Raw genomic sequence first — 24689 nt, 5'->3', positions numbered from 1 at the left:
AGAGAGAGAGACAAGAGAGACAGAGAGAGAGAAAGAGAGAAGACAGAGAGACAGAGAGAGAGACAGAGGAGAGAGACAGAGAGAGAGACAGAGGAGAGACATGAGAAGGAGACAGAGAGGCGAGGGGGCAATAGAGTCAGTAGAGAAAAAGAGAAAGAACGATCATTGATTGGTTGACTGCATCGTGACCTAACAGGACCATGCTGGATTCTACAGGACACTCCCTCTGGTTATCTAACCTCTACAGTCTGAGGATGGACAAGGACAAAAGGAAAGCTCTGCCACCCCAAGTCATTTTAAACACAATTCAAAGTCCCTTGTAGTTGAGAAACAAATGATAAGGAACTCTATACAATTCAGTTAAAAATATAAAACCCCAAACCCCAAGAAATAAACAATAGAAGGAATAGGTCCACCCCAAATGACCAAATATATATTGTAAGCAGACTATGGGGCGACCAGGGGGCGGCAGCGTAGCCTAGTGTTTAGAGTGTTGGACTAATAACCGAAAGGTTGCAAGATCAAATCCCTGAGCTGACAAGGTAAAACTCTGTCGTTCTGCCCCTCTTAACTGACTTGCCTAGTTAAATAAAGGTTAAATAAATAAATAGACAAGGTAAGACAGCAATCCATGTGTGAACTACAGTTTGGGTGACCTCTCCCTTCAATATTGAAATGAACTTAATAGAAAGTATTTTTTCCCCCCCTGTTCCTGCAGTACCTTGTTGAGGCTGCGTGCGGCGCTGTCCTTGCCCCCGGGGGTTAGGTTTCTGAGCTGAACATCCAGCAGGTCAACCAGCTGGGCCATGGCCCTCACCGTAGAGGGGACGTCACCGGGACGCAACAAGCCTTTAGTCTGCTCTGCTAGCTCCCTGGCAACCACGGCTGCCGTCTCGCCGCTACGCAACTAGAGGAGGAGGAGGAGGAGGATGATGAAGATGAGGACAGTTAGAACATAGAGGTTACAACACAGACCTAGACTAGTTCTCATTCTGTGTTCAGTTTGGGCCTACTGTACTGAAGGGGCTAAAAACTAGTGGTATTTATTACAAAGACGAGGGATGGTCCTGATGGTTAAAACCTCAACTGGTTATGGAAGAAAGAATGAAAACCCTGATAGTAATGATAGTGATTAAAACAACTGATAGTGATGATAGTGATTAAAACAACTGATAGTGATGATAGTGATTAAAACAACTGATAGTAATGATAGTGATTAAAACAACTGATAGTAATGATAGTGATTAAAACAACTGATAGTGATGATAGTGATTAAAACAACTGATAGTGATGATAGTGATTAAAACAACTGATAGTGATGATAGTGATTAAAACAACTGATAGTAATGATAGTGATTAAAACAACTGATAGTGATTAAAACAACTGATAGTGATGATAGTGATTAAAACAACTGATAGTGATGATAGTGATTAAAACAACTGATAGTAATGATAGTGATTAAACAACTGATAGTGATTAAAACAACTGATAGTAATGATAGTGATTAAAACAACTGATAGTGATTAAAACAACTGATAGTGATGATAGTGATTAAAACAACTGATAGTGATGATAGTGATTAAACAACTGATAGTGATGATAGTGATTAAAACAACTGATAGTAATGATAGTGATTAAAACAAATGATAGTTTTTCAAACAGTTATCATCTTTAACTGAGCTCATCAAACAGCTATCATCTTTAACTGAGCTCATCAAACAGTTATCATCTTTAACTGAGCACATCAAACAGCTATCATCTTTAACTGAGCTTATTACACAGCTACCATCTTTAACTGAGCTCATCAAACAGCTATCATCTTTAACTGAGCTCATCAAACAGCTATCCTGTTTAACATCATATAGCCATGAACTGAGCTTAACAAACAGCCAAACAATACAGGAAGTCTCTGAATCAACCCTGTCTAGTCTACAGTAGTGCTGCGTCCCAAATGGAACCCTGTTTAGTGCCATTCGGGACACAGTCTAAATTTTCCCCAGTATCTTCCCCAATGTGTCTCCATGCATGAGCAACTGAGAGAACAAACTGCCCCTGGGTCCAGATCCGTAATGGACGCCCTAGAGTGTGTTTCAATGGGAGAGCCGCATAGCCGCAATGGCCGCCGCCAGCAGTCACACTCACTTTCTGCATGATGTGGTTGACCCAGGGAGACGTGCAGTTGCTGAGGTCGGGTCCTTGGGGATCCCAGTAGCCCTGCTGAGCAACACACACGTATGTAGCTACGCCTGGAAGACACACAAACACCAAGACAACACGCTTAGCAAACACAGTAAGACAGCGTTGACATTCAGAGAGTGGGCAGGGAGGCAGGAAGTACGGAGGAGAATTGGGGTTCACTGAACAGGCACGTGTGTGTGTGTGTGTGATAATTAACAGGACAAAGGGCAGTGTTTCACACTCATGAGTCTGAACAGTAGGATCATACTCTACTTAACAACCTTAGTACTGGAGAGGACAGAGACGGACATTATGGGGGGTTAAAGAACTGCTGATCTGAATCTAACACACATGTCCCTGCACATTTGTGTTTGTGTGTGTGAGAAAGAGGGTGTGTGTGTGTGTGTGTTGTTTCTCATAATGAGATGTAGTGTAATGCTGCATATGCCTGTATGCCTGTCATGGCACATGAAATGAATGTTGTTACAGTGTAAACATGACCTATATATGATGTTCATGTTTCTTATTCTACATGATCACACAACTCACGCTCTAACAGGGAACAACTCACACTCTAACAGAGAACAACAGCTCACACTCTAACAGAGAACAACTCACGCTCTAACAGAGAACAACTCACACTCTAACAGAGAACAACTCACACTCTAACAGAGAACAACTCACACTCTAACAGAGAACAACTCACACTAACAGAGAACAACAACTCACACTCTAACAGAGAACAACTCATACTCTAACAGAGAATAACAACTCACACTCTAACAGAGAACAACTCACGCTCTAACAGAGAACAACTCACACTCTAACAGAGAACAACTCACACTCTAACAGAGAACAACTCACACTCTAACAGAGAACAACTCACACTAACAGAGAACAACAACTCACACTCTAACAGAGAACAACTCATACTCTAACAGAGAATAACAACTCGCACTCTAACAGAGAACAACTCACGCTCTAACAGAGAACAACTCACACTCTAACAGAGAACAACAGCTCACACTCTAACAGAGAACAACAGCTCACACTCTAACAGAGAACAACTCACACTCTAACAGAGAACAACTCACACTCTAACAGAGAACAACTCACACTCTAACAGAGAACAACAGCTCACACTCTAACAGAGAACAACTCACACTCTAACAGAGAACAACTCACGCTCTAACAGAGAACAACTCACACTCTAACAGAGAACAACTCACACTCTAACAGAGAACAACTCACGCTCTAACAGAGAACAACAACTCACACTCTAACAGAGAACAACACACGCTCTAACAGAGAACAACTCACACTCTAACAGAGAACAACTCACGCTCCAACTGAGAACATCTCACACTCTAACAGAGAACAACTCACGCTCTAACAGAGAACAACTCACACTCTAACAGAGAACAACTCACACTCTAACAGAGAACAACTCACACTCTAACAGAGAACAACTCACACTCTAACAGAGAACAACTCACACTCTAACAGAGAACAACTCACACTCTAACAGAGAACAACAACTCACACTCTAACAGAGAACATCTCACACTCTAACAGAGAACAACTCACACTCTAACAGAGAACAACAACTCACACTCTAACAGAGAACAACTCACACTCTAACAGAGAACAACTCACACTCTAACAGAGAACAACTCACACTCTAACAGAGAACAACTCACACTAACAGAGAACAACTCACACTCTAACAGAGAACAACTCACACTCTAACAGAACACCACTCTAACAGAGAACAACTCACACTCTAACAGAGAACAACTCACACTCTAACAGAGAACAACTCACACTCTAACAGAGAACAACTCACACTCTAACAGAGAACAACTCACACTCTAACAGAGAACAACTCACACTCTAACAGAGAACAACAACTCACACTCTAACAGAGAACAACACTCACACTCTAACAGAGAACACAACTCACACTCTAACAGAGACACAACTCACACTCTAACAGAGAACAACAACTCACACTCTAACAGAGAACAACTCACACTCTAACAGAGAACAACTCACACTCTAACAGAGAACAACTCACGCTCTAACAGAGAACAACTCACACTCTAACAGAGAACAACTCACACTCTAACAGAGAACAACTCACACTCTAACAGAGAACAACTCACGCTCTAACAGAGAACAACTCACGCTCTAACAGAGAACAACTCACACTCTAACAGAGAACAACAACTCACGCTCTAACAGAGAACAACTCACACTCTAACAGAGAACAACTCACACTCTAACAGAGAACAACTCACACTCTAACAGAGAACAACAACTCACACTCTAACAGAGAACAACTCACACTCTAACAGAGAACAACTCACACTCTAACAGAGAACAACTCACACTCTAACAGAGAACAACTCACACTCTAACAAAAAACAACTCACACTCTAACAGAGAACAACTCACACTCTAACAGAGAACAACTCACACTCTAACAGAGAACAACAACTCACACTCTAACAGAGAACAACTCACACTCTAACAGAGAACAACTCACGCTCTAACAGAGAACAACTCACACTCTAACAGAGAACAACTCACACTCTAACAGAGAACAACAACTCACACTCTAACAGAGAACAACTCACACTCTAACAGAGAACAACAACTCACACTCTAACAGAGAACAACTCACACTCTAACAGAGAACAACTCACGCTCTAACAGAGAACAACTCACACTCTAACAGAGAACAACAACTCACACTCTAACAGAGAACAACTCACACTCTAACAGAGAACAACTCACACTCTAACAGAGAACAACAACTCACACTCTAACAGAGAACAACTCACACTCTAACAGAGAACAACTCACACTAACAGAGAACAACAACTCACACTCTAACAGAGAACAACTCATACTCTAACAGAGAATAACAACTCACACTCTAACAGAGAACAACTCACGCTCTAACAGAGAACAACTCACACTCTAACAGAGAACAACATCTCACGCTCTAACAGAGAACAACTCACGCTCTAACAGAGAACAACTCACACTCTAACAGAGAACAACAACTCACACTCTAACAGAGAACAACTCACACTCTAACAGAGAACAACTCACACTCTAACAGAGAACAACTCACACTCTAACAGAGAACAACAACTCACACTCTAACAGAGAACAACTCACACTCTAACAGAGAACAACTCACGCTCTAACAGAGAACAACTCACACTCTAACAGAGAACAACAACTCACACTCTAACAGAGAACAACTCACGCTCTAACAGAGAACAACTCACACTCTAACAGAGAACAACTCACACTCTAACAGAGAACAACTCACGCTCTAACAGAGAACAACTCACGCTCTAACAGAGAACAAGTCACACTCTAACAGAGAACAACTCACACTCTAACAGAGAACAACTCACACTCTAACAAGAGAACAACTCACACTCTAACAGAGACAACTCACGCTCTAACAGAGAACAACTCACACTCTAACAGAGAACAACTCACACTCTAACAGAGAACAACTCACGCTCTAACAGAGAACAACTCCACACTCTAACATAGAACAACAACTCACACTCTAACAGAGAACAACTCACACTCTAACAGAGAACAACTCACACTCTAACAGAGAACAACAACTCACACTCTAACAGAGAACAACTCACACTCTACAGAGAACAACTCAACTAACAGAGAACAACACTCACACTCTAACAGAGAACAACTCATACTCTAACAAGAGATAACAACTCACACTCTAACAGAGAACAACTCACGCTCTAACAGAACAACTCACACTCTAACAGAGAACAACATCTCACTCTCTAACAGAGAGACAACTCACCCTCTAACAGAGAACACACTCACACTCTAACAGAGACACACAGAACAACTCACACTCTTAACAGAGAACAACTCACACTCTAACAGAGAACAACTCACACTCTAACAGAGAACAACAACTCACACTCTAACAGAGAACAACTCACACTCTAACAGAGAACAACTCACGCTCTAACAGAGAACAACTCACACTCTAACAGAGAACAACAACTCACACTCTAACAGAGAACAACTCACGCTCTAACAGAGAACAACTCACGCTCTAACAGAGAACAACTCACACTCTAACAGAGAACAACTCACACTCTAACAGAGAACAACTCACGCTCTAACAGAGAACAACTCACGCTCTAACAGAGAACAAGTCACACTCTAACAGAGAACAACTCACACTCTAACAGAGAACAACTCACACTCTAACAGAGAACAACTCACACTCTAACAGAGAACAACTCACACTCTAACAGAGAACAACTCACGCTCTAACAGAGAACAACTCACACTCTAACAGAGAACAACTCACACTCTAACAGAGAACAACTCACACTCTAACAGAGAACAACAACTCACACTCTAACAGAGAACAACTCACACTCTAACAGAGAACAACAACTCACGCTCTAACAGAGAACATCTCACGCTCTAAGAGAATTAAAAGCCATATTCTAACAGTGAACAGCCCACGCTCTAACATAATTGAAAACCAGGCTCTAACAGAGAACAACCCACGCTCTAAAGAAAATACAAGCACAGACGGAAACCTACTTGTTTCATTGTTGAATTAACAGAAGCTCTGTGTGTCGTGATACTCAAACACTCTCTGCTGTCTAGAACATGAAAACGTACTGGGTGGAAATAGTATTTACTGATGGAAATGACGTGAACTTTGAAAGACTATTTCCATTTTCTAGGACAACCCTAACCCTGATCCCAACTACCATTTTACAAGGACTTAAACACCTCGACCCTAACCCTGATCCCAACTACCATTTTACAAGGACTTAAACACCTCAAACATAACCCTGATCCCAACTACCATTTTACAAGGACTTAAACACCTCAAACATAACCCTGATCCCAACTACCATTTTACAAGGACTTAAACACCTCAAACATAACCCTGATCCCAACTACCATTTTACAAGGACTTAAACACCTCAAACATAACCCTGATCCCAACTACCATTTTACAAGGACTTAAACACCTCAAACATAACCCTGATCATAACTACCATTTTACAAGGACTTAAACACCCCAACCCTAACCCTGATCCCAACTACCATTTTACAAGGACTTAAACACCTCAAACATAACCCTGATCCCAACTACCATTTACAAGGACTTAAACACCTCAAACATAACCCTGATCCCAACTACCATTTTACAAGGACTTAAACACCTCAAACATAACCCTGATCCCAACTACCATTTTACAAGGACTTAAACACCTCAAACATAACCCTGATCCCAACTACCATTTTACAAGGACTTAAACACCCCAACCCTAACCCTGATCCCAACTACCATTTTACAAGGACTTAAACACCTCAAACATAACCCTGATCCCAACTACCATTTTACAAGGACTTAAACACCTCAAACATAACCCTGATCCCAACTACCATTTTACAAGGACTTAAACACCTCAAACATAACCCTGATCATAACTACCATTTTACAAGGACTTAAACACCCCAACCCTAACCCTGATCCCAACTACCATTTTACAAGGACTTAAACACCTCAAACATAACCCTGATCCCAACTACCATTTTACAAGGACTTAAACACCTCAAACATAACCCTGATCCCAACTACCATTTTACAAGGACTTAAACACCTCAAACATAACCCTGATCCCAACTACCATTTTACAAGGACTTAAACACCTCAAACATAACCCTGATCCCAACTACCATTTTACAAGGACTTAAACACCCCAACCCTAACCCTGATCCCAACTACCATTTTACAAGGACTTAAACACCTCGACCCTAACCCTGATCCCAACTACCATTTTACAAGGACTTAAACACCTCAAACATAACCCTGATCCCAACTACCATTTTACAAGGACTTAAACACCTCAAACATAACCCTGATCCCAACTACCATTTTACAAGGACTTAAACACCCCAACCCTAACCCTGATCCCAACTACCATTTTACAAGGACTTAAACACCCCAACCCTAACCCTGATCCCAACTACCATTTTACAAGGACTTAAACACCTGACACATAACCCTGATCCCAACTACCATTTTACAAGGACTTAAACACCTCAAACATAACCCTGATCCCAACTACCGTTTTACAAGGACTTAAACACCCCGACCCAAACACTGATCCCAACTACCATTTTACAAGGACTTAAACACCCCAACCCTAACCCTGATCCCATCTACCATTTTACAAGGACTTAAACACCTCAACCCTAACCCTGATCCCATCTACCATTTTACAAGGACTTAAACACCCCAACCCTGACCCCAACTACCATTTTACAAGGACTTAAACACCTGAAACATAACCCTGATCCCAAATACCGTTTTACAAGGACTTAAACACCTCAAACATAACCCTGATCCCAACTACCATTTTACAAGGACTTAAACACCTGAAACATAACCCTGATCCCAACTACCATTTTACAAGGACAAACACCTCAAACATAACCCTGATCCCAACTACCGTTTTACAAGGACTTAAACACCCCGACCCTAACCCTGATCCCAACTACCATTTTACAAGGACTTAAACACCTCAACCCTAACCCTGATCCCAACTACCGTTTTACAAGGACTTAAACACCCCGACCCTAACCCTGATCCCAACTACCATTTTACAAGGACTTAAACACCTCAACCCTAACCCTGACCCCAACTACCATTTTACAAGGACTTAAACACCTGAAACATAACCCTGATCCCAAATACCGTTTTACAAGGACTTAAACACCTCAAACATAACCCTGATCCCAACTACCATTTTACAAGGACTTAAACACCTGAAACATAACCCTGATCCCAAATACCGTTTTACAAGGACTTAAACACCTCAAACATAACCCTGATCCCAACTACCATTTTACAAGGACTTAAACACCTGAAACATAACCCTGATCCCAACTACCATTTTACAAGGACTTAAACACCTGAAACATAACCCTGATCCTGAACCCAATTCTTGATTCTGCTGGTCTCATCTAGTGCTTGTCTGTAGTAACTACTGTTTATCTGTAGATGTTGGGGAGGCAGGTAGCCTAGTGGTTAGAGATGACTTGCCTCGTTAAATAAAGGTCAAACATAAAAAAAAGATACAAAAATATGTAATTACTATAATATACTACATGTATTATATCTGACTGTAGGAACTACCCTACAGGACAGGGCTGTAGTTACCTAGTGTCCCTACAGGACAGGGCTGTAGTTACCTAGTGTCCCTTCAGGACAGGGCTGTAGTTACCTAGTGTCCCTACAGGACAGGGCTGTAGTTACCTAGTGTCCCTACAGGACAGGGCTGTAGTTACCTAGTGTCCCTACAGGACAGGGCTGTAGTTACCTAGTGTCCCTACAGGACAGGGCTGTAGTTACCTAGTGTCCCTACAGGACAGGGCTGCTTGGCCATCTGTCCCTGCTGGGTTCTGGGCCAGGACACTTCAGCTGTCACCCTGGGGGAGCAGTTGTCCTGGGGGGGTATGACCGGGGGCTGGGGAGGCAGAACACCCATGGCTGGAACCAACCGCCCGTTACCTACCGGAAATGTACACGTTAAAAAAACGGCTTGGATATACAATAATTATAAGATAACACATTTCAACAGAATGTGTTAATTTCCGTTATGGCCGTTACCGGGGTTAACGATCTCTGGGATCTGGTTATCGCCGGGGACGACCACGCCACCACCGGCAGGGTTCCGAACAGTTGTGGTTGTCCGGGAGCGTTGACCGGGGAAGGTGGTGAGGAGGGGTCGCACCGTGGTATAGTAGGGAGGAGACCGGGTGGTCGTGGTCCGACTGGTGGAGGAAGAGGAAGAGGGGTCTTTGGGAGGTCTGTGGACGACTGGAGGAACCAAGTCTGGATGGAGAGAAAGAGAGAGAGAGAGAGAGAGGAGAGAGAGAGAGGAGGAGAGAGAGGAGGAGAGAGAAGGAGAGAGAGAAGGAGAGAGAGAAGGAGAGAGAAGGAGAGAGAGAAGGAGAGAGAAGGAGAGAGAAGGAGAGAGAGAGATAAACGAGTTAGAGAAAGAAGAGAATATACTAGTCCTTGTTGGTGTGGAGGAAACAATGGAACATATAAAGAAAGTTGTAGTGGGGTGGATCTGTTAAGACAGGAACATACTACATGTTTTTGGTTTAAAAAAACAATTGGGGACATTTGAGAAAGGCTTTTATAATTTAATGAAACCATTGAACGCTGGTTATGAAATGAACATTCTGTCACTGGTATATTCTTGGTTACACTAACCCACTAACCCCTACACTCCTTCTGGGTTACACCCTAACCCCTACACTCCTTCTGGGTTACACCCTAACCCCTACACTCCTTCTGGGTTACACCCTATCCCCTACACTCCTTCTGGGTTACACCCTAACCCCTACACTCCACCCCTTCTGGGTTACACCCTAACCCCTACACTCCTTCTGGGTTACACCCTATCCCCTACACTCCTTCTGGGTTACACCCTAACCCCTACACTCCTTCTGGGTTACACCCTAACCCCTACACTCCTTCTGGGTTACACCCTAACCCCTACACTCCTTCTGGGTTACACCCTAACCCCTCCACTCCTTCTGGGTTACACCCTAACCCCTCCACTCCTTCTGGGTTACACCCTAACCCCTACACTCCTTCTGGGTTACACCCTAACCCCTACACTCCTTCTGGGTTACACCCTAACCCCTCCACTCCTTCTGGGTTACACCCTAACCCCTACACTCCTTCTGGGTTACACCCTATCCCCTACACTCCTTCTGGGTTACACCCTATCCCCTACACTCCTTCTGGGTTACACCCTAACCCCTACACTCCTTCTGGGTTACACCCTATCCCCTACACTCCTTCTGGGTTACACCCTATCCCCTACACTCCTTCTGGGTTACACCCTATCCCCTACACTCCTTCTGGGTTACACCCTAACCCCTACACTCCTTCTGGGTTACACTCTAACCCCTACACTCCTTCTGGGTTACACCCTAACCCCTACACTCCACTCCTTCTGGGTTACACCCTAACCCCTACACTCCTTCTGGGTTACACCCTAACCCCTACACTCCTTCTGGGTTACGCCCTATCCCCTACACTCCTTCTGGGTTACACCCTAACCCCTACACTCCTTCTGGGTTACACCCTATCCCCTACACTCCTTCTGGGTTACACCCTAACCCCTCCACTCCTTCTGGGTTACACCCTAACCCCTCCACTCCTTCTGGGTTACACCCTAACCCCTCCACTCCTTCTGGGTTACACCCTAACCCCTACACTCCTTCTGGGTTACACCCTAACCCCTCCACTCCTTCTGGGTTACACCCTAACCCCTACACTCCTTCTGGGTTACACCCTAACCCCTACACTCCTTCTGGGTTACACCCTATCCCCTACACTCCACCCCTTCTGGGTTACACCCTAACCCCTACACTCCTTCTGGGTTACACCCTAACCCCTCCACTCCTTCTGGGTTACACCCTAACCCCTACACTCCTTCTGGGTTACACCCTAACCCCTACACTCCTTCTGGGTTACACCCTAACCCCTCCACTCCTTCTGGGTTACACCCTAACCCCTCCACTCCTTCTGGGTTACACCCTAACCCCTGCACTCCTTCTGGGTTACACCCTAACCCCTACACTCCTTCTGGGTTACACCCTATCCCCTACACTCCTTCTGGGTTACACCCTAACCCCTACACTCCACCCCTTCTGGGTTACACCCTAACCCCTACACTCCTTCTGGGTTACACCCTAACCCCTCCACTCCTTCTGGGTTACACCCTATCCCCTACACTCCTTCTGGGTTACACCCTAACCCCTACACTCCTTCTGGGTTACACCCTATCCCCTACACTCCTTCTGGGTTACACCCTATCCCCTACACTCCTTCTGGGTTACACCCTAACCCCTACACTCCTTCTGGGTTACACCCTAACCCCTACACTCCTTCTGGGTTACACCCTAACCCCTACACTCCACCCCTTCTGGGTTACACCCTAACCCCTACACTCCTTCTGGGTTACACCCTATCCCCTACACTCCTTCTGGGTTACACCCTATCCCCTACACTCCACTCCTTCTGGGTTACACCCTAACCCCTACACTCCACTCCTTCTGGGTTACACCCTATCCCCTACACTCCTTCTGGGTTACACCCTATCCCCTACACTCCTTCTGGGTTACACCCTATCCCCTACACTCCTTCTGGGTTACACCCTAACCCCTACACTCCACCCCTTCTGGGTTACACCCTATCCCCTACACTCCACTCCTTCTGGGTTACACCCTAACCCCTACACTCCTTCTGGGTTACACCCTAACCCCTACACTCCTTCTGGGTTACACCCTATCCCCTACACTCCTTCTGGGTTACACCCTATCCCCTACACTCCACCCCTTCTGGGTTACACCCTAACCCCTCCACTCCTTCTGGGTTACACCCTAACCCCTACACTCCTTCTGGGTTACACCCTAACCCCTACACTCCTTCTGGGTTACACCCTAACCCCTACACTCCTTCTGGGTTACACCCTAACCCCTCCACTCCTTCTGGGTTACACCCTAACCCCTCCACTCCTTCTGGGTTACACCCTAACCCCTCCACTCCTTCTGGGTTACACCCTAACCCCTACACTCCTTCTGGGTTACACCCTAACCCCTCCACTCCTTCTGGGTTACACCCTATCCCCTACACTCCTTCTGGGTTACACCCTATCCCCTACACTCCTTCTGGGTTACACCCTATCCCCTCCACTCCTTCTGGGTTACACCCTAACCCCTCCACTCCTTCTGGGTTACACCCTAACCCCTCCACTCCTTCTGGGTTACACCCTAACCCCTCCACTCCTTCTGGGTTACACCCTATCCCCTACACTCCTTCTGGGTTACACCCTATCCCCTACACTCCTTCTGGGTTACACCCTAACCCCTCCACTCCTTCTGGGTTACACCCTAACCCCTACACTCCTTCTGGGTTACACCCTAACCCCTACACTCCTTCTGGGTTACACCCTAACCCCTCCACTCCTTCTGGGTTACACCCTAACCCCTCCACTCCTTCTGGGTTACACCCTAACCCCTACACTCCTTCTGGGTTACACCCTAACCCCTCCACTCCTTCTGGGTTACACCCTAACCCCTCCACTCCTTCTGGGTTACACCCTAACCCCTACACTCCTTCTGGGTTACACCCTAACCCCTCCACTCCTTCTGGGTTACACCCTAACCCCTCCACTCCTTCTGGGTTACACCCTAACCCCTCCACTCCTTCTGGGTTACACCCTAACCCCTCCACTCCTTCTGGGTTACACCCTATCCCTCCACTCCACCGCTTCTTTCATCAACTAAGTACATTATTTTCTCCATTCTATTCTGTTCCCACACAGGGTTGTAGTCATTGGAATGTTCCCGTCCCCAAACGCCATACTCCTATTACGGAATCCCTCCCTCCCTCGTTCCCTTCCTCCCGACCTCCCTTTCTCTCCCTCCCTCCTGACCTCCCTCTCTCATTCCCTTCCTCCCGACCTCCCTCTCTCTCCCTCCCTCCTGACCTCCCTCTCTTTCTCCCTGTCTCCTGACCTCCCTTTCTCTCCCTCCCTCCTGACCTCCCTCTCTTTCTCCCTGAATGGCTATTTTTGACGCATTAATTCTGCATGGTTACAGGGTTAATTCTGTATGGTTACAGGATGAATTCTGCATGGTTACAGGGTTAATTCTGCATGGTTACAGGGTTAAAACACAAACAATTCAAAGGGTTAAAGGAATAATCCACCCCAAACCACAAATTCCTATGATTAACAGTGTTAAATGATTAACAGTGTTAAATCATGTTAAATAACACTCACATGTGAACAAATATTGTGAACAAATGTTTCATTTTATCGATAGAACAAGGTTGTTAGAAACTTGAAAATTGGTTTTGGAAATCTGTTTCGCATGTCAAGTCTACTACAAAACCCACAATGCAATGCTCTCTCTCTCTGGGCTGGCTGGCTGGCTAGCTAGAAAACATAGCTACACACAATAATACCAAAGTCAAAATCAGCATGTGAAGTAGCTAGCTAGCTGTAAATTCACCTAAACAAACTGCACTAGCAATTTATGAGTCTATCTCACCGAGTTCAACTTGTAGTTTGTCACTGCCCAGAGAGAGAGTAGAGTATGTTTCTTTCCCACAGAGATACTTTTGAGGAGATGCGAAACTCCATTAGAGTCGTATTAATTCCCATTGTGTACGTTGCCCATGTGGGCCGCGCGGTGGATTCTGGGCGATTCTGGGACAAGGAGAGCTCTCCTTCAAGGACTGAATGGGAATCAATTGGGCGCTAGCTCAAATACCAAACATTAGCACGAATTTCGTGAACAAGAAGTACAACATTGCAAATCTTTTCCCTGATGTGTGATAATGAACTTGTTCTCTGTAATATCGTATATCTTTGGAATAGTGACATTGCGTAATTTCGAGGAAAATAGGCAGGTTTCTCGACTCACACCGTGACTTTGAGAAGGGACTGCGTGACGATTAGCTTAGCAACCGCGTGTTGCAGCATGACAACGTGAAAGCGATGGGTCTACAGTCAGTTGGGTGGGACGGTGTCTCCATTCACTTCCAAATGGGATTCCTATCTCCTCCTTTCTGTAGTATCTCTGTTTCCCACAGCGCATTGCGGCATGGTACATGAATGACAAACAGAGTTGAATAATTTGGTACACTGTTTAAATTGGTGCGGCAGGTAGCCTAGTGGTTAGAGTGTTGGACTAGTAACTGAAAGGTTGCAAGATTGAATCCCCGAGCTGACAAGGTCAAAATCTGTTGTTTTGTCCCTGAACAAGGCAGTTCCCGGCACTGTTCCTAGGCCGTCATTGTAAATAAGAATTTGTTCTTAACTGACTTGCTGAGTTAAATAAAGGTTAAATAAATAAAAATTGAGCACATCTTCCACCAAATTGACAGGAGCTTAATGATTTTTATTTCTGGGGGTGGATCATCCCTTTTAGTTAAGGTATTGATTCTGAGTGGTTATTAGGGCTATGGTTTTGGGGGAAGGCTTAAAACCAAATAATTAAAAACAACATGCTGTTTCCGTCAAGTAAATTCCACTATTCCAAAAATACACCTTATGGAACAGCGGGGACTGTGAAGTAACACAAACACAGACACACACACACACACACACACACACACACACACACACACACACACACACACACACACACACACACCACACACACACACGTACACAAGGATTTTGTGTTGTAGATATGTGGTAGTGGAGTAGGGGCCTGAGGGCACACACATAGTGTGTTGTGAATTCTGTAATGAATGTATTGTGATGTTTTTAAAATGGTATAAACTGCCTTAATTTCGCCGGACTCCAGGAAGAGTAGCTGCTGCCTTGGCAGGAACTAATGGAAATCCATAATAAACCCCAAGAAGAGTAGCTGCTGCCTTGGCAGGAACTAATGGGGATCCATAATAAACTCCAGGAATAGTAGCTGCTGCCTTGGCAGGAACTAATGGGGATCCATAATAAACCCCAGGAAGAGTAGCTGCTCCCTTGGCAGGAACTAATGGGGATCCATAATAAACTCCAGGAATAGTAGCTGCTGCCTTGGCAGGAACTAATGGGGATCCATAATAAACCCCAGGAAGAGTAGCTGCTCCCTTGGCAGGAACTAATGGGGATCCATAATAAACCCCAGGAAGAGTAGCTGCTGCCTTGACAGGAACTAATGGGGATCCATAATAAACCCCAGGAAGAGTAGCTGCTGCCTTGGCGGGAACGAATGAGGATCCATAATAAACCCCAGGAAGAGTAGCTGCTGCCTTGGCAGGAACTAATGGGGATCCATAATAAATCCCAGGAAGAGTAGCTGCTGCCTTGACAGGAACTAATGGGGATCCATAATAAACCCCAGGAAGAGTAGCTGCTCCCTTGGCAGGAACTAATGGGGATCCATAATAAACCCCAGGAAGAGTAGCTGCTGCCTTGGCAGGAACTAATGGGGATCCATAATAAATCCCAGGAAGAGTAGCTGCTGCCTTGGCAGGAACTAATGGGGATCCATAATAAATACAAATACAAACTTTTATTAAGTATTCTCACAGCTTGTTAGAGCATTGTAAACTGCTGTGACACAGTGGTCTGAGCAGTGCGCCTCGCCGCCGAGCATCGTGGGGTTTTTATGGTACGTAGTCGATGTTCTCAGGACCTTTTCAAATCGACCAAAAAAATCGAAGTCTATTTGTAGTGATCAGTCTGCCCTCCTCTAGATTCTCCATGGAATGTCACCATCCATCACATGTGGCAGCACCACTCGCTTACCGCTGTCCCTTCCTGTGTGTGTGTGTGTGTATTATCATTGTTCAGAGTGAGTTCATTACAAGGCCATGGTTTGACAGGTCTGAGCCCATACAAGCCCAAACCCTGCTGTAACAATGGACTGGTAATGTGTGTGTGTTTGTGAGGGTGGGAGGAACACAACCCAACACAGCAGTAAATTACACAGCAAAAACATCAACATCTCAGACACTCAGACACAACAACAGATGTTTCTCTCTCTCTACCTCTATTCCCTTTTCTCTCTCTCTCTGTCTCTCTCTCTCTCTCTCTCTCTCTCTCTCTCTCTCTGTCTATCTCTGTCTCTCTCTCTCTCTCCTCTCCTCTCTCTCCTCTCTCTCTCTCTCTCTCCTCTCTCTCTCTGTCGCTCCTCTGCCTAGTCTCTCTCTCCCTGCTCTGTCTCTCTCTCTGCTCTGTCGTTCTCTGTCTCTCTCGCGCCTTCTCTTCTCTGTCTCTCTCTCTCTCGCTCTCTTGTCTTCTCTGCTGTGTCTCTCTCTCCTCTCTCTCTGTCTCTCTCTCTGTCTCTCTCTGTCTCTCTCTCTGTCTCTCTCTCTGTCTCTCTCTGTCTCTCTCTCTCTCTTCTCTGTCTCTCTCTCTCTCTGTCTCTCTCTGTCTCTCTCTGTCTCTCTCTGTCTCTCTCTGTCTCTCTCTGTCTCTCTCTCTCTGTCTCTCTGTCTCTCTCTGTCTCTCTCTGTCTCTCTCTGTCTCTGTCTGTCTCTGTCTGTCTCTGTCTGTCTCTCTCTCTCTCTGTCTCTCTCTGTCTCTCTCTCTGTCTCTCTCTCTGTCTCTCTGTCTCTCTGTCTCTCTCTCTCTCTCTCTCTCTCTCTCCTCTCTCTCTCTCTATCTGTCTCTCTCTCTCTCTCTCTCTCTCGTCTCTCTCTCTCTCTCTCTGTCTTCCTCTCTCGTTTTTTTATCTTTCTCTCTTTTTCTCTCTTTCTCTTTCTTCATCTTCCTATCTCTCTTTCTCAGTCTTCCTCTCTCTCTGTTACACACATTAAAGCTCCCCTCTCGCCCCACACACACACACACACATCACTCATCTCTCAAATCACGTAATCACAGGTATGGTGTTATTTGCGGAGTGCAAGATCTACACTGACTGTGACATTAAGAGTTTCATAAAACGATTTTATAGGGATGTTTTGGCTGTATTTATTTGAAGGTTGACATACCACGAACTCCCTTACGTGAGACTCCTACCACCCTTAATGTAAGACACACACAACCACGCACCCCTCAGGGGTACGTGCTTAGTCCCCTCCTGTATTCCTGATCAACCAACGACAGACGAGGCAGCCTATAGGGGAGGAGGTCAGAGACCCGGCAGTGTGGTGCCAGGGACAACAACCTCTCCCTCAACGGGAGCAAGACAAAGGAGCTGACCGGGGACTACAGGAAACGGAGTGCCGAGCCCGCCCCCTTTCACATCGACGGGGCTATAGTGGAGCGGGTTGAGGGCTTCAAGTTCCTCGGCGTCCACATCCCTAAACTGTAATACTGTGATGCAAACTGTAAATGTAATACATTTCAACTGTATATCTGACATGATACAGGTGTCTTATTATGTTTAAGCCCATAACCATGTGTGTGAGGTGTATACTTTTGTTTCAAAGTAGATTTGTTAAAGACTACCAAGAATCACTCTTAGCCCACTGCAGTAAATGGTTAATTTTGCATAATTTAGTGGAATTAAATTGGCGCGTGTATACAGTACATTCATTATGTATCCTGTTTATCAAAAGCGTTACAGCATACAGTGGCTTATGAAAGTATTCATCCCCCTTGGCATTTACCTATTTTGTTGCCTTACAACCTGGAATAAAAATAGATTTTTTGGGGGGGTTGTCAAGTCCTGACCAGTAGAGAGGATATTTTGTTATTGTAGTTTGGTCAGGATGTGGCAGAGGGTAGTTGATTTATGTATTACGGGGTTTGTTGGTCACTGGTTTATGTTTGTATTTCTATGGGTATGTTCTAGGTTAGTTTTTCTATGTGTAGGTTGGGTGCTGGACTCTCAATTGGAGGCAGGTGTTCTAGTTGCCTCTGATTGGGAGTCCTATAAGTAGGTGTGTGTTTTGTTTGTCACTTGTGGGTTAGTTATTTATTAGCACTGCTTTTGTTGAGCCTGCGTCTCTGTTCCTGTCGTTAGTTGTTTATTGTTTTTTCGTGGTGTTCTCATTGTTATAATAAATATGTTGAGCACGCAACCCGCTGCGCCTTGGTCCCATTCTCTCTTCCACGACAGCTGTTACAGGGGTTTGTATCATTTGATTTAACATGCCTACCACTTTGAAGATGTAAATATTTTTTATTGTGAAACAAACAAGAAATAAGACAAAAAAACGAAAAACTTTAGCGTGCATAACTATTCACCTCACCAAAGTCAATACTTTGTCGAGCCACCTTTTGCAGCAATTACAGCTGCAAGTCTCTTGGGATATGTCTCTATAAGCTTTGCACATGTAGCCACTGGGATTTTTGCCCATTCTTCAAGGCAAAACTACTCCAGCTCCTTCAAATTGGATGGTTTCTGCTGGTATACAGCAATCTTTAAGTCATACCACAGATTCTCAATTGGATTGAGGCCTGGGCTTTGACTAGACCATTCCAAGACATTTAAATGTTTCCCCTTAAACCACTCGAGCGTTGCTTTAGCAGTCTGCTTAGGGTCATTGTCCTGCTGGAAGGTGAACCTCCGTATCAGTCTCAAATCTCTGGAAGACTGAAACAGGTTTCCCTCAATAATTTCCCTGTATTTACCACCATCCATCAATCCTTCAATTCTGACCAGTTTCCCAGTCCCTGCCGATGAAAAACAGCTCCACAGCATGATTCTGCCACCACCATGCTTCACTGTGGGGATGGTATTCTCGGGGTGTGATGAGAGGTGAGGGGTTTTGCGCCAGACATAAAGCTACATTTTAGTCTCATCTGACCAGAGTACCTTCTTCCATATGTGGCATTGTGGTGCCATATTACTTACATTTTTTAATTATGGATTTAATGATGCTCCGTGGGATGTTCAAAGTTTCTGATATTTTTTTATAACCCAACCCTGATCTGTACTTCTTCACAACTTTGTCCCTGACCGGTTTGGATAGCTCCTTGGTCTTCATGGGGTCACTTGCTTGTCTTCCCTGTGGCTCAGTTGGTAGAGCATGGCGTTGCAACGCCAGCATGGTGTGTGCAACGCCAGGGTTGTGGGTTCGTATTCCCACGGGGGGCCAGTACAAAAAAATATGTTTTTTTAAAATGCATGATATAGTATGAAATGTATGCATTCACTACTGTAAGTCGCTCTGGATAAGAGCGTCTGCTAAATGACTAAAATGTAAAATGTAAATGCTTAGTGGTGTTGCAGACTCTTTGGCCTTTCAGAACAGGTGTATATATACTGAGATCATGTGATAATATCCACCCGGCACAGCCAGAAGAGGACTGGCCACCCCTCATAGCCTGGTTCCTCTCTAGGTTTCTTCCTAGGTTTTTGGCCTTTCTCAGGAGTTTTTCCTAGGGAGTTTTTCCCAGCCACCGTGCTTCTTTCACATGCATTGCTTGCTGTTTGGGGTTTTAGGCTGGGTTTCTGTACAGCACTTTGAGATTTCAGCTGATGTACGAAGGGCTATATAAATAAATTTGATTTGATTTTATACAGATTGCACACAGGTGGACTTTATTTAACAAATGATGTGACTTCTGAAGGTAATTGGTTGCAGCAGATCTTATTTAGGGGCTTCATAGCAAAGAGGGTGAAGACATAAGCACGCACCACTTTTCCTTTTTTTTTATTATTTAGATATTTTTTTTAAACAAGTTATTTTTTTCACTTCACCAATTTGGACTATTTTGTGCCTGTCCATTACAGGAAAAATCCAAATAAAAATCAATTTAAATTACAGGTTGTAATGCAACAAATAGGAAAAACGCCAAGGGGGATGACCAGTGGAAGGCACAGTGCCTTCCACTGTGGAAGGCACTGTAATTTAAATTGTGGAAAATCCACAGTGGAAGGCACTGTACAGTGCCTTTTGGAAGGCACTGTACAGACACAGAACCATTGAACATAAAATCTGTCTGAGAGATGCAAATTATATCATCTTAATATTATTAATATTTGCAAATTGCGAAATACATAGGAAACGGAAGGCAGGCTTCCTCAGCGCATCACACACCACTTTGCAATGAGCTGGAGGCAGAGTGCATTTTCTAAAACATCTACTTAACTGTTTAAAAAGCTGAAATTTTTTACTACATATTATGAGGCATGTCTTAACTCGCTTCAGACCGTATTCGTGGAGGCAATTATTTGATATCAACTTCCTTTCATTGTCCAGTCGCCTAAGGCACAATCCTAGTCCTATTAGCAACCCAGGTAGTTGTTGCCTATTACATTCTCCCCTCTTTCTACGTTTCTGATGGATATTTACATATTTTTCACGTGCAGTGCGCTTTTGACTGCGCTGTTTTACCGCTAATTGCATTATGGGATGAACATTCGTCCGTAGCCTACTGGCCTTGTACGCCTTGCTGCTCTTAAAATGTGAATAAATAATAGTTTATCAACATTTTAAATATTCTGATCTGTTGCATCAGACAAATTGCTTTTTAAAATGTTTCATCGTAGGCCTATGTCTACTGGTTGTATGAATTTGGGATCTATCGTTCCACAACTGTCCCAGAGTCTGTTTGGAATAGGCTATTTACTTTCTCTACAAGCTGACCAATGGAAAAGGTAAAATATTCTACTATGGGGAATAGTAGATTGACATAGGCTAGTGATTTTGCTGTTCGTTACTCGTCTGTTGTCTGAGGAAAAGTAAATAATGTGGACAGTGATTCTAACATGTTCAAAGTACACATCAGAATTCAGTAGGACCTCACCGTCGTAGCATCCTGGACTTGCATGTTCTGTTAATATGAATGACCATCATCTAAAAGTCATTTCTGTCATTCTGAGAACCGTGGGTGGACGCCCTAATTAGGTTACGCACCTCAATGCATACGGGTTCAGTATATTTCTCAAATGCTGTTCAAATGTCCGGCACCACATTTTTCCTAACCCGGATACACACACACACTACCGGCGCTCACAGTCTCACGGCATCCATGTTTCTCAAACGTCAACGTTTCAAAAGTTGTTCCCAACATAAATGTTGAAGTGTTCGAGGTTAAGTTTAGTCATGAACTTTGAATGGTACAGTTTAAGGTTTGGTATAGGCTTAAACGCAAAAATATTAAATATCTATCACTGGATTCAAACCTTTGGAATCAGATGCAACACCCTGGAAAAATGTGACTAATTTCAGGAAACTAGGCGTCACTGTGTCCCGTGTCACTACCTCACATTTTTTTTTAATCAAAAAGCATTTTTGGGGGGAAGAAATGTCTTCTTGAACATGTGAGCTTTCATGTGCCTTAATAACAAACTTGTATGTCATCTGTAAATACAAATAAAATGGTTAAAATGACGAACCTAGTTGATTTTATCCACAGAAAAAGAAAGGACCCTTCTCACTAGCATGATTGGCTGAGATAATGGCTGAGCTGGACATGCTGAGAGATGAGTTCCGATTGGTCTGCCATGTAGCACACTTCTGTTTATTTATTATTCATTTTACATATTTATTAATTTCACCTTTATTTAACTAGGCAATTCAGTTAAGAACACATTCTTATTTAAAATGACGGCCTGCCGTCAAGGTTTTACAGCTAACCTACAAAGCATTACATGGGCTTGCTCCTACCTATCTTTCCGATTTGGTCCTGCCGTACATACCTACCGTACACTACGGTCACAAGACGCAGGCCTCCTTACTGTCCCTAGAATTTCTAAGCAAACGGCTGGAGGTAGGGCTTTCTCCTATAGAGCTCCATTTTTATGGAATGGTCTGCCTACCCATGTGAGAGACGCTGACTAGTCTCAACCTTTAAGTCTTTTACTGAAGACTTATCTCTTCAGTAGGTACCTATGATACGTATAGTCTGGCCCAGGAGTGTGAAGGTGAACGGAAAGGCTGGAGCAACGAACCGCCCTTGCTGTCTCTGCCTTGCCGGTTCCCCTCTTCCCACTGGGATTCTCTGCCTCTAACCTTTTACAGGGGCTGAGTCACTGGCTTACTGGTGCTTCTTCCATGCCTCCATGGGAGGGGTGCGTCACTTGAGTGGGTTAAGTCACTGACGTGGTCTTCCTGTCTGGGTTGGCGCCCCCCCTTGGGTTGTGCCATGGCGGAGATCTTTGTGGGCTATACTCGGCCTTGTCTTGGGACGGTAAGTTGGTGGTTGTAGATATCCCTCTAGTGGTGTGGGGCTGTGCTTTGGAAAAGTGGGGGGGGTTATATCCTGCCTGTTTGGCCCCTGTCCGGGGGTATCATCGGATGGGGCCACAGTGTCTTCTGATCCCTCCTGTCTCAGCCCTCCAGTATTTATGCTGCAGTAGTTTATTTGTCAGGGGGCCAGGGTCAGTCTGTTACATCTGGAGTATTTCTCTTGTCTTATCCGGTGTCCTGTGTGAATTTTTATATATGCTCTCTCTAATTCTCTCTTTCTTCTTTCTCTCGGAGGACCTGAGCCCTTGGACCATGCCTCAGGACTACCTGGCATGATGACTCCTTGCTGTCCCAGTCCACCTGGCCATGCTGCTGCTCCAGTTTCAACTGTTCTGCCTGCGGCTATGGAACCCTGACCTGTTCACCGGACGTGCTTTTTGCACCCTCGACAACTACTATGATTATTATTATTTGACCATGCTGGTCATTTATGAACATTTTAACATCTTGACCATGTTCTGTTATAATATCCACCCGGCACAGCCAGAAGAGGACTGGCCACCCCTCATAGCCTGGTTCCTCTCTAGGTTTCTTCCTAGGTTTTTTGCCCTTTCTAGGGAGTTTTTCCTAGGGAGTTTTTCCTAGCCACCATGCTTCTTTCACATGCATTGCTTGCTGTTTGGGGTATTAGGCTGGGTTTCTGTACAGCACTTTGAGATTTCAGCTGATGTACGAAGGGCTATATAAATACATTTGATTTGATTTGATTTGCCCCGGCCAAACCCTCCGCTAACCCAGATGACGCTGGGCCAATTGTGCCTGAATTTACGAATGTACAATCTGACAACAATCTGAACGCCCAGAGTGCACTCTGACCACATTCTGACTCCAGATTGAATTTAGGAACACACCCGTAGTATAAACCAGCCTTTAGTCTTGAAATCTGTGGTTGTTCAGTACATGACCTCACATGTGAATCCTTAAAGAGATGGGTGGTGCTAAGGCTTAAGAGGGTGTGAACGATGCTGATTGGGTGGAGACAAAAGAAGAACTCTCCAGTAGGTGTCCACCAAAACAATCAAAGGACATTTTCTCTCAAGTGAGTTTACAAGTTTTATCAACTTTCAAAGCATATTTACTTTCCCATTGTTCCTCAAATGTAGTGTATGATATATCATTTTGTAGCTCTGTGTGTCTGCTTTTATCCAATGTAAAAACACCATTTCAAAATGTTGCTACATAAGACCGAATCGAGCTGGTCGGTCACAAATCGAAAACTACTTGAAGGTAACAGCGCTCAATGTTGCCCCTAGTGGCCGGTTTTCATTTCAGAACATGGATGGACGTTGAATACTGACTTGTATCACGGGTGACCTGGCTGCACACACCACACACACACACGCACACACGCCCACACCACACGCACCCACACACACACGCACACACATACACACACCACACACACACCAATACACATACACACACACATACACACCCACCCACACACACATACATACACACAACACACACCACACACACACTTAAGACTCTTACGACCCTAATGTAACACAACCTGATGGTGATGTCATCTCATGCAAAGGTTAAGCTTTTAAAACAGGGGTGATGACAGTTTGCACTTCAAATCTACTTTGTTCTGTCTAACTCTCCTCTCTCTCTCTCTCTTCTCTCTCTATCCTCTCTTCTCTCTATCTCTCTCTCTCTCTCTCTCTCTCTCTCTCTCTCTCTAGTCTCTCTTACTCTCTTCTCTCTCTCTCTGCTATCTGTATATCTCTCTCCCTCTTTGTCTCTCTCTCTCTCTCTCTCTCTCTGTCTCTC

At 44.5% G+C, this 24689-nt stretch overlaps 1 protein-coding gene across 1 annotated transcript; it reads right to left on the bottom strand.

Annotated features, from left to right (window-relative positions):
• Positions 1-664: 664 nt before the first annotated feature.
• On the bottom strand, positions 665-14438 carry LOC115187337 (adhesion G protein-coupled receptor L3-like). The gene is made up of 5 exons (XM_029746406.1): positions 14363-14438; positions 9894-10118; positions 9636-9794; positions 2144-2247; positions 665-907 (listed from the first exon to the last, which is right to left on the bottom strand). The coding sequence occupies exons 3-5, from the start codon at positions 9769-9771 to the stop codon at positions 665-667; spliced, it is 483 nt and encodes a 160-aa protein (XP_029602266.1). The 5' UTR covers positions 9772-9794; positions 9894-10118; positions 14363-14438.
• Between the last annotated feature and the right edge of the window lie 10251 nt (positions 14439-24689).

The sequence above is a fragment of the Salmo trutta genome, unplaced genomic scaffold (genome assembly GCF_901001165.1).
Source record: "Salmo trutta unplaced genomic scaffold, fSalTru1.1, whole genome shotgun sequence".
NCBI classification, from domain to species: Eukaryota; Metazoa; Chordata; class Actinopteri; order Salmoniformes; family Salmonidae; genus Salmo; species Salmo trutta.
This window is presented reverse-complemented; position numbering and strand designations above follow the sequence as displayed.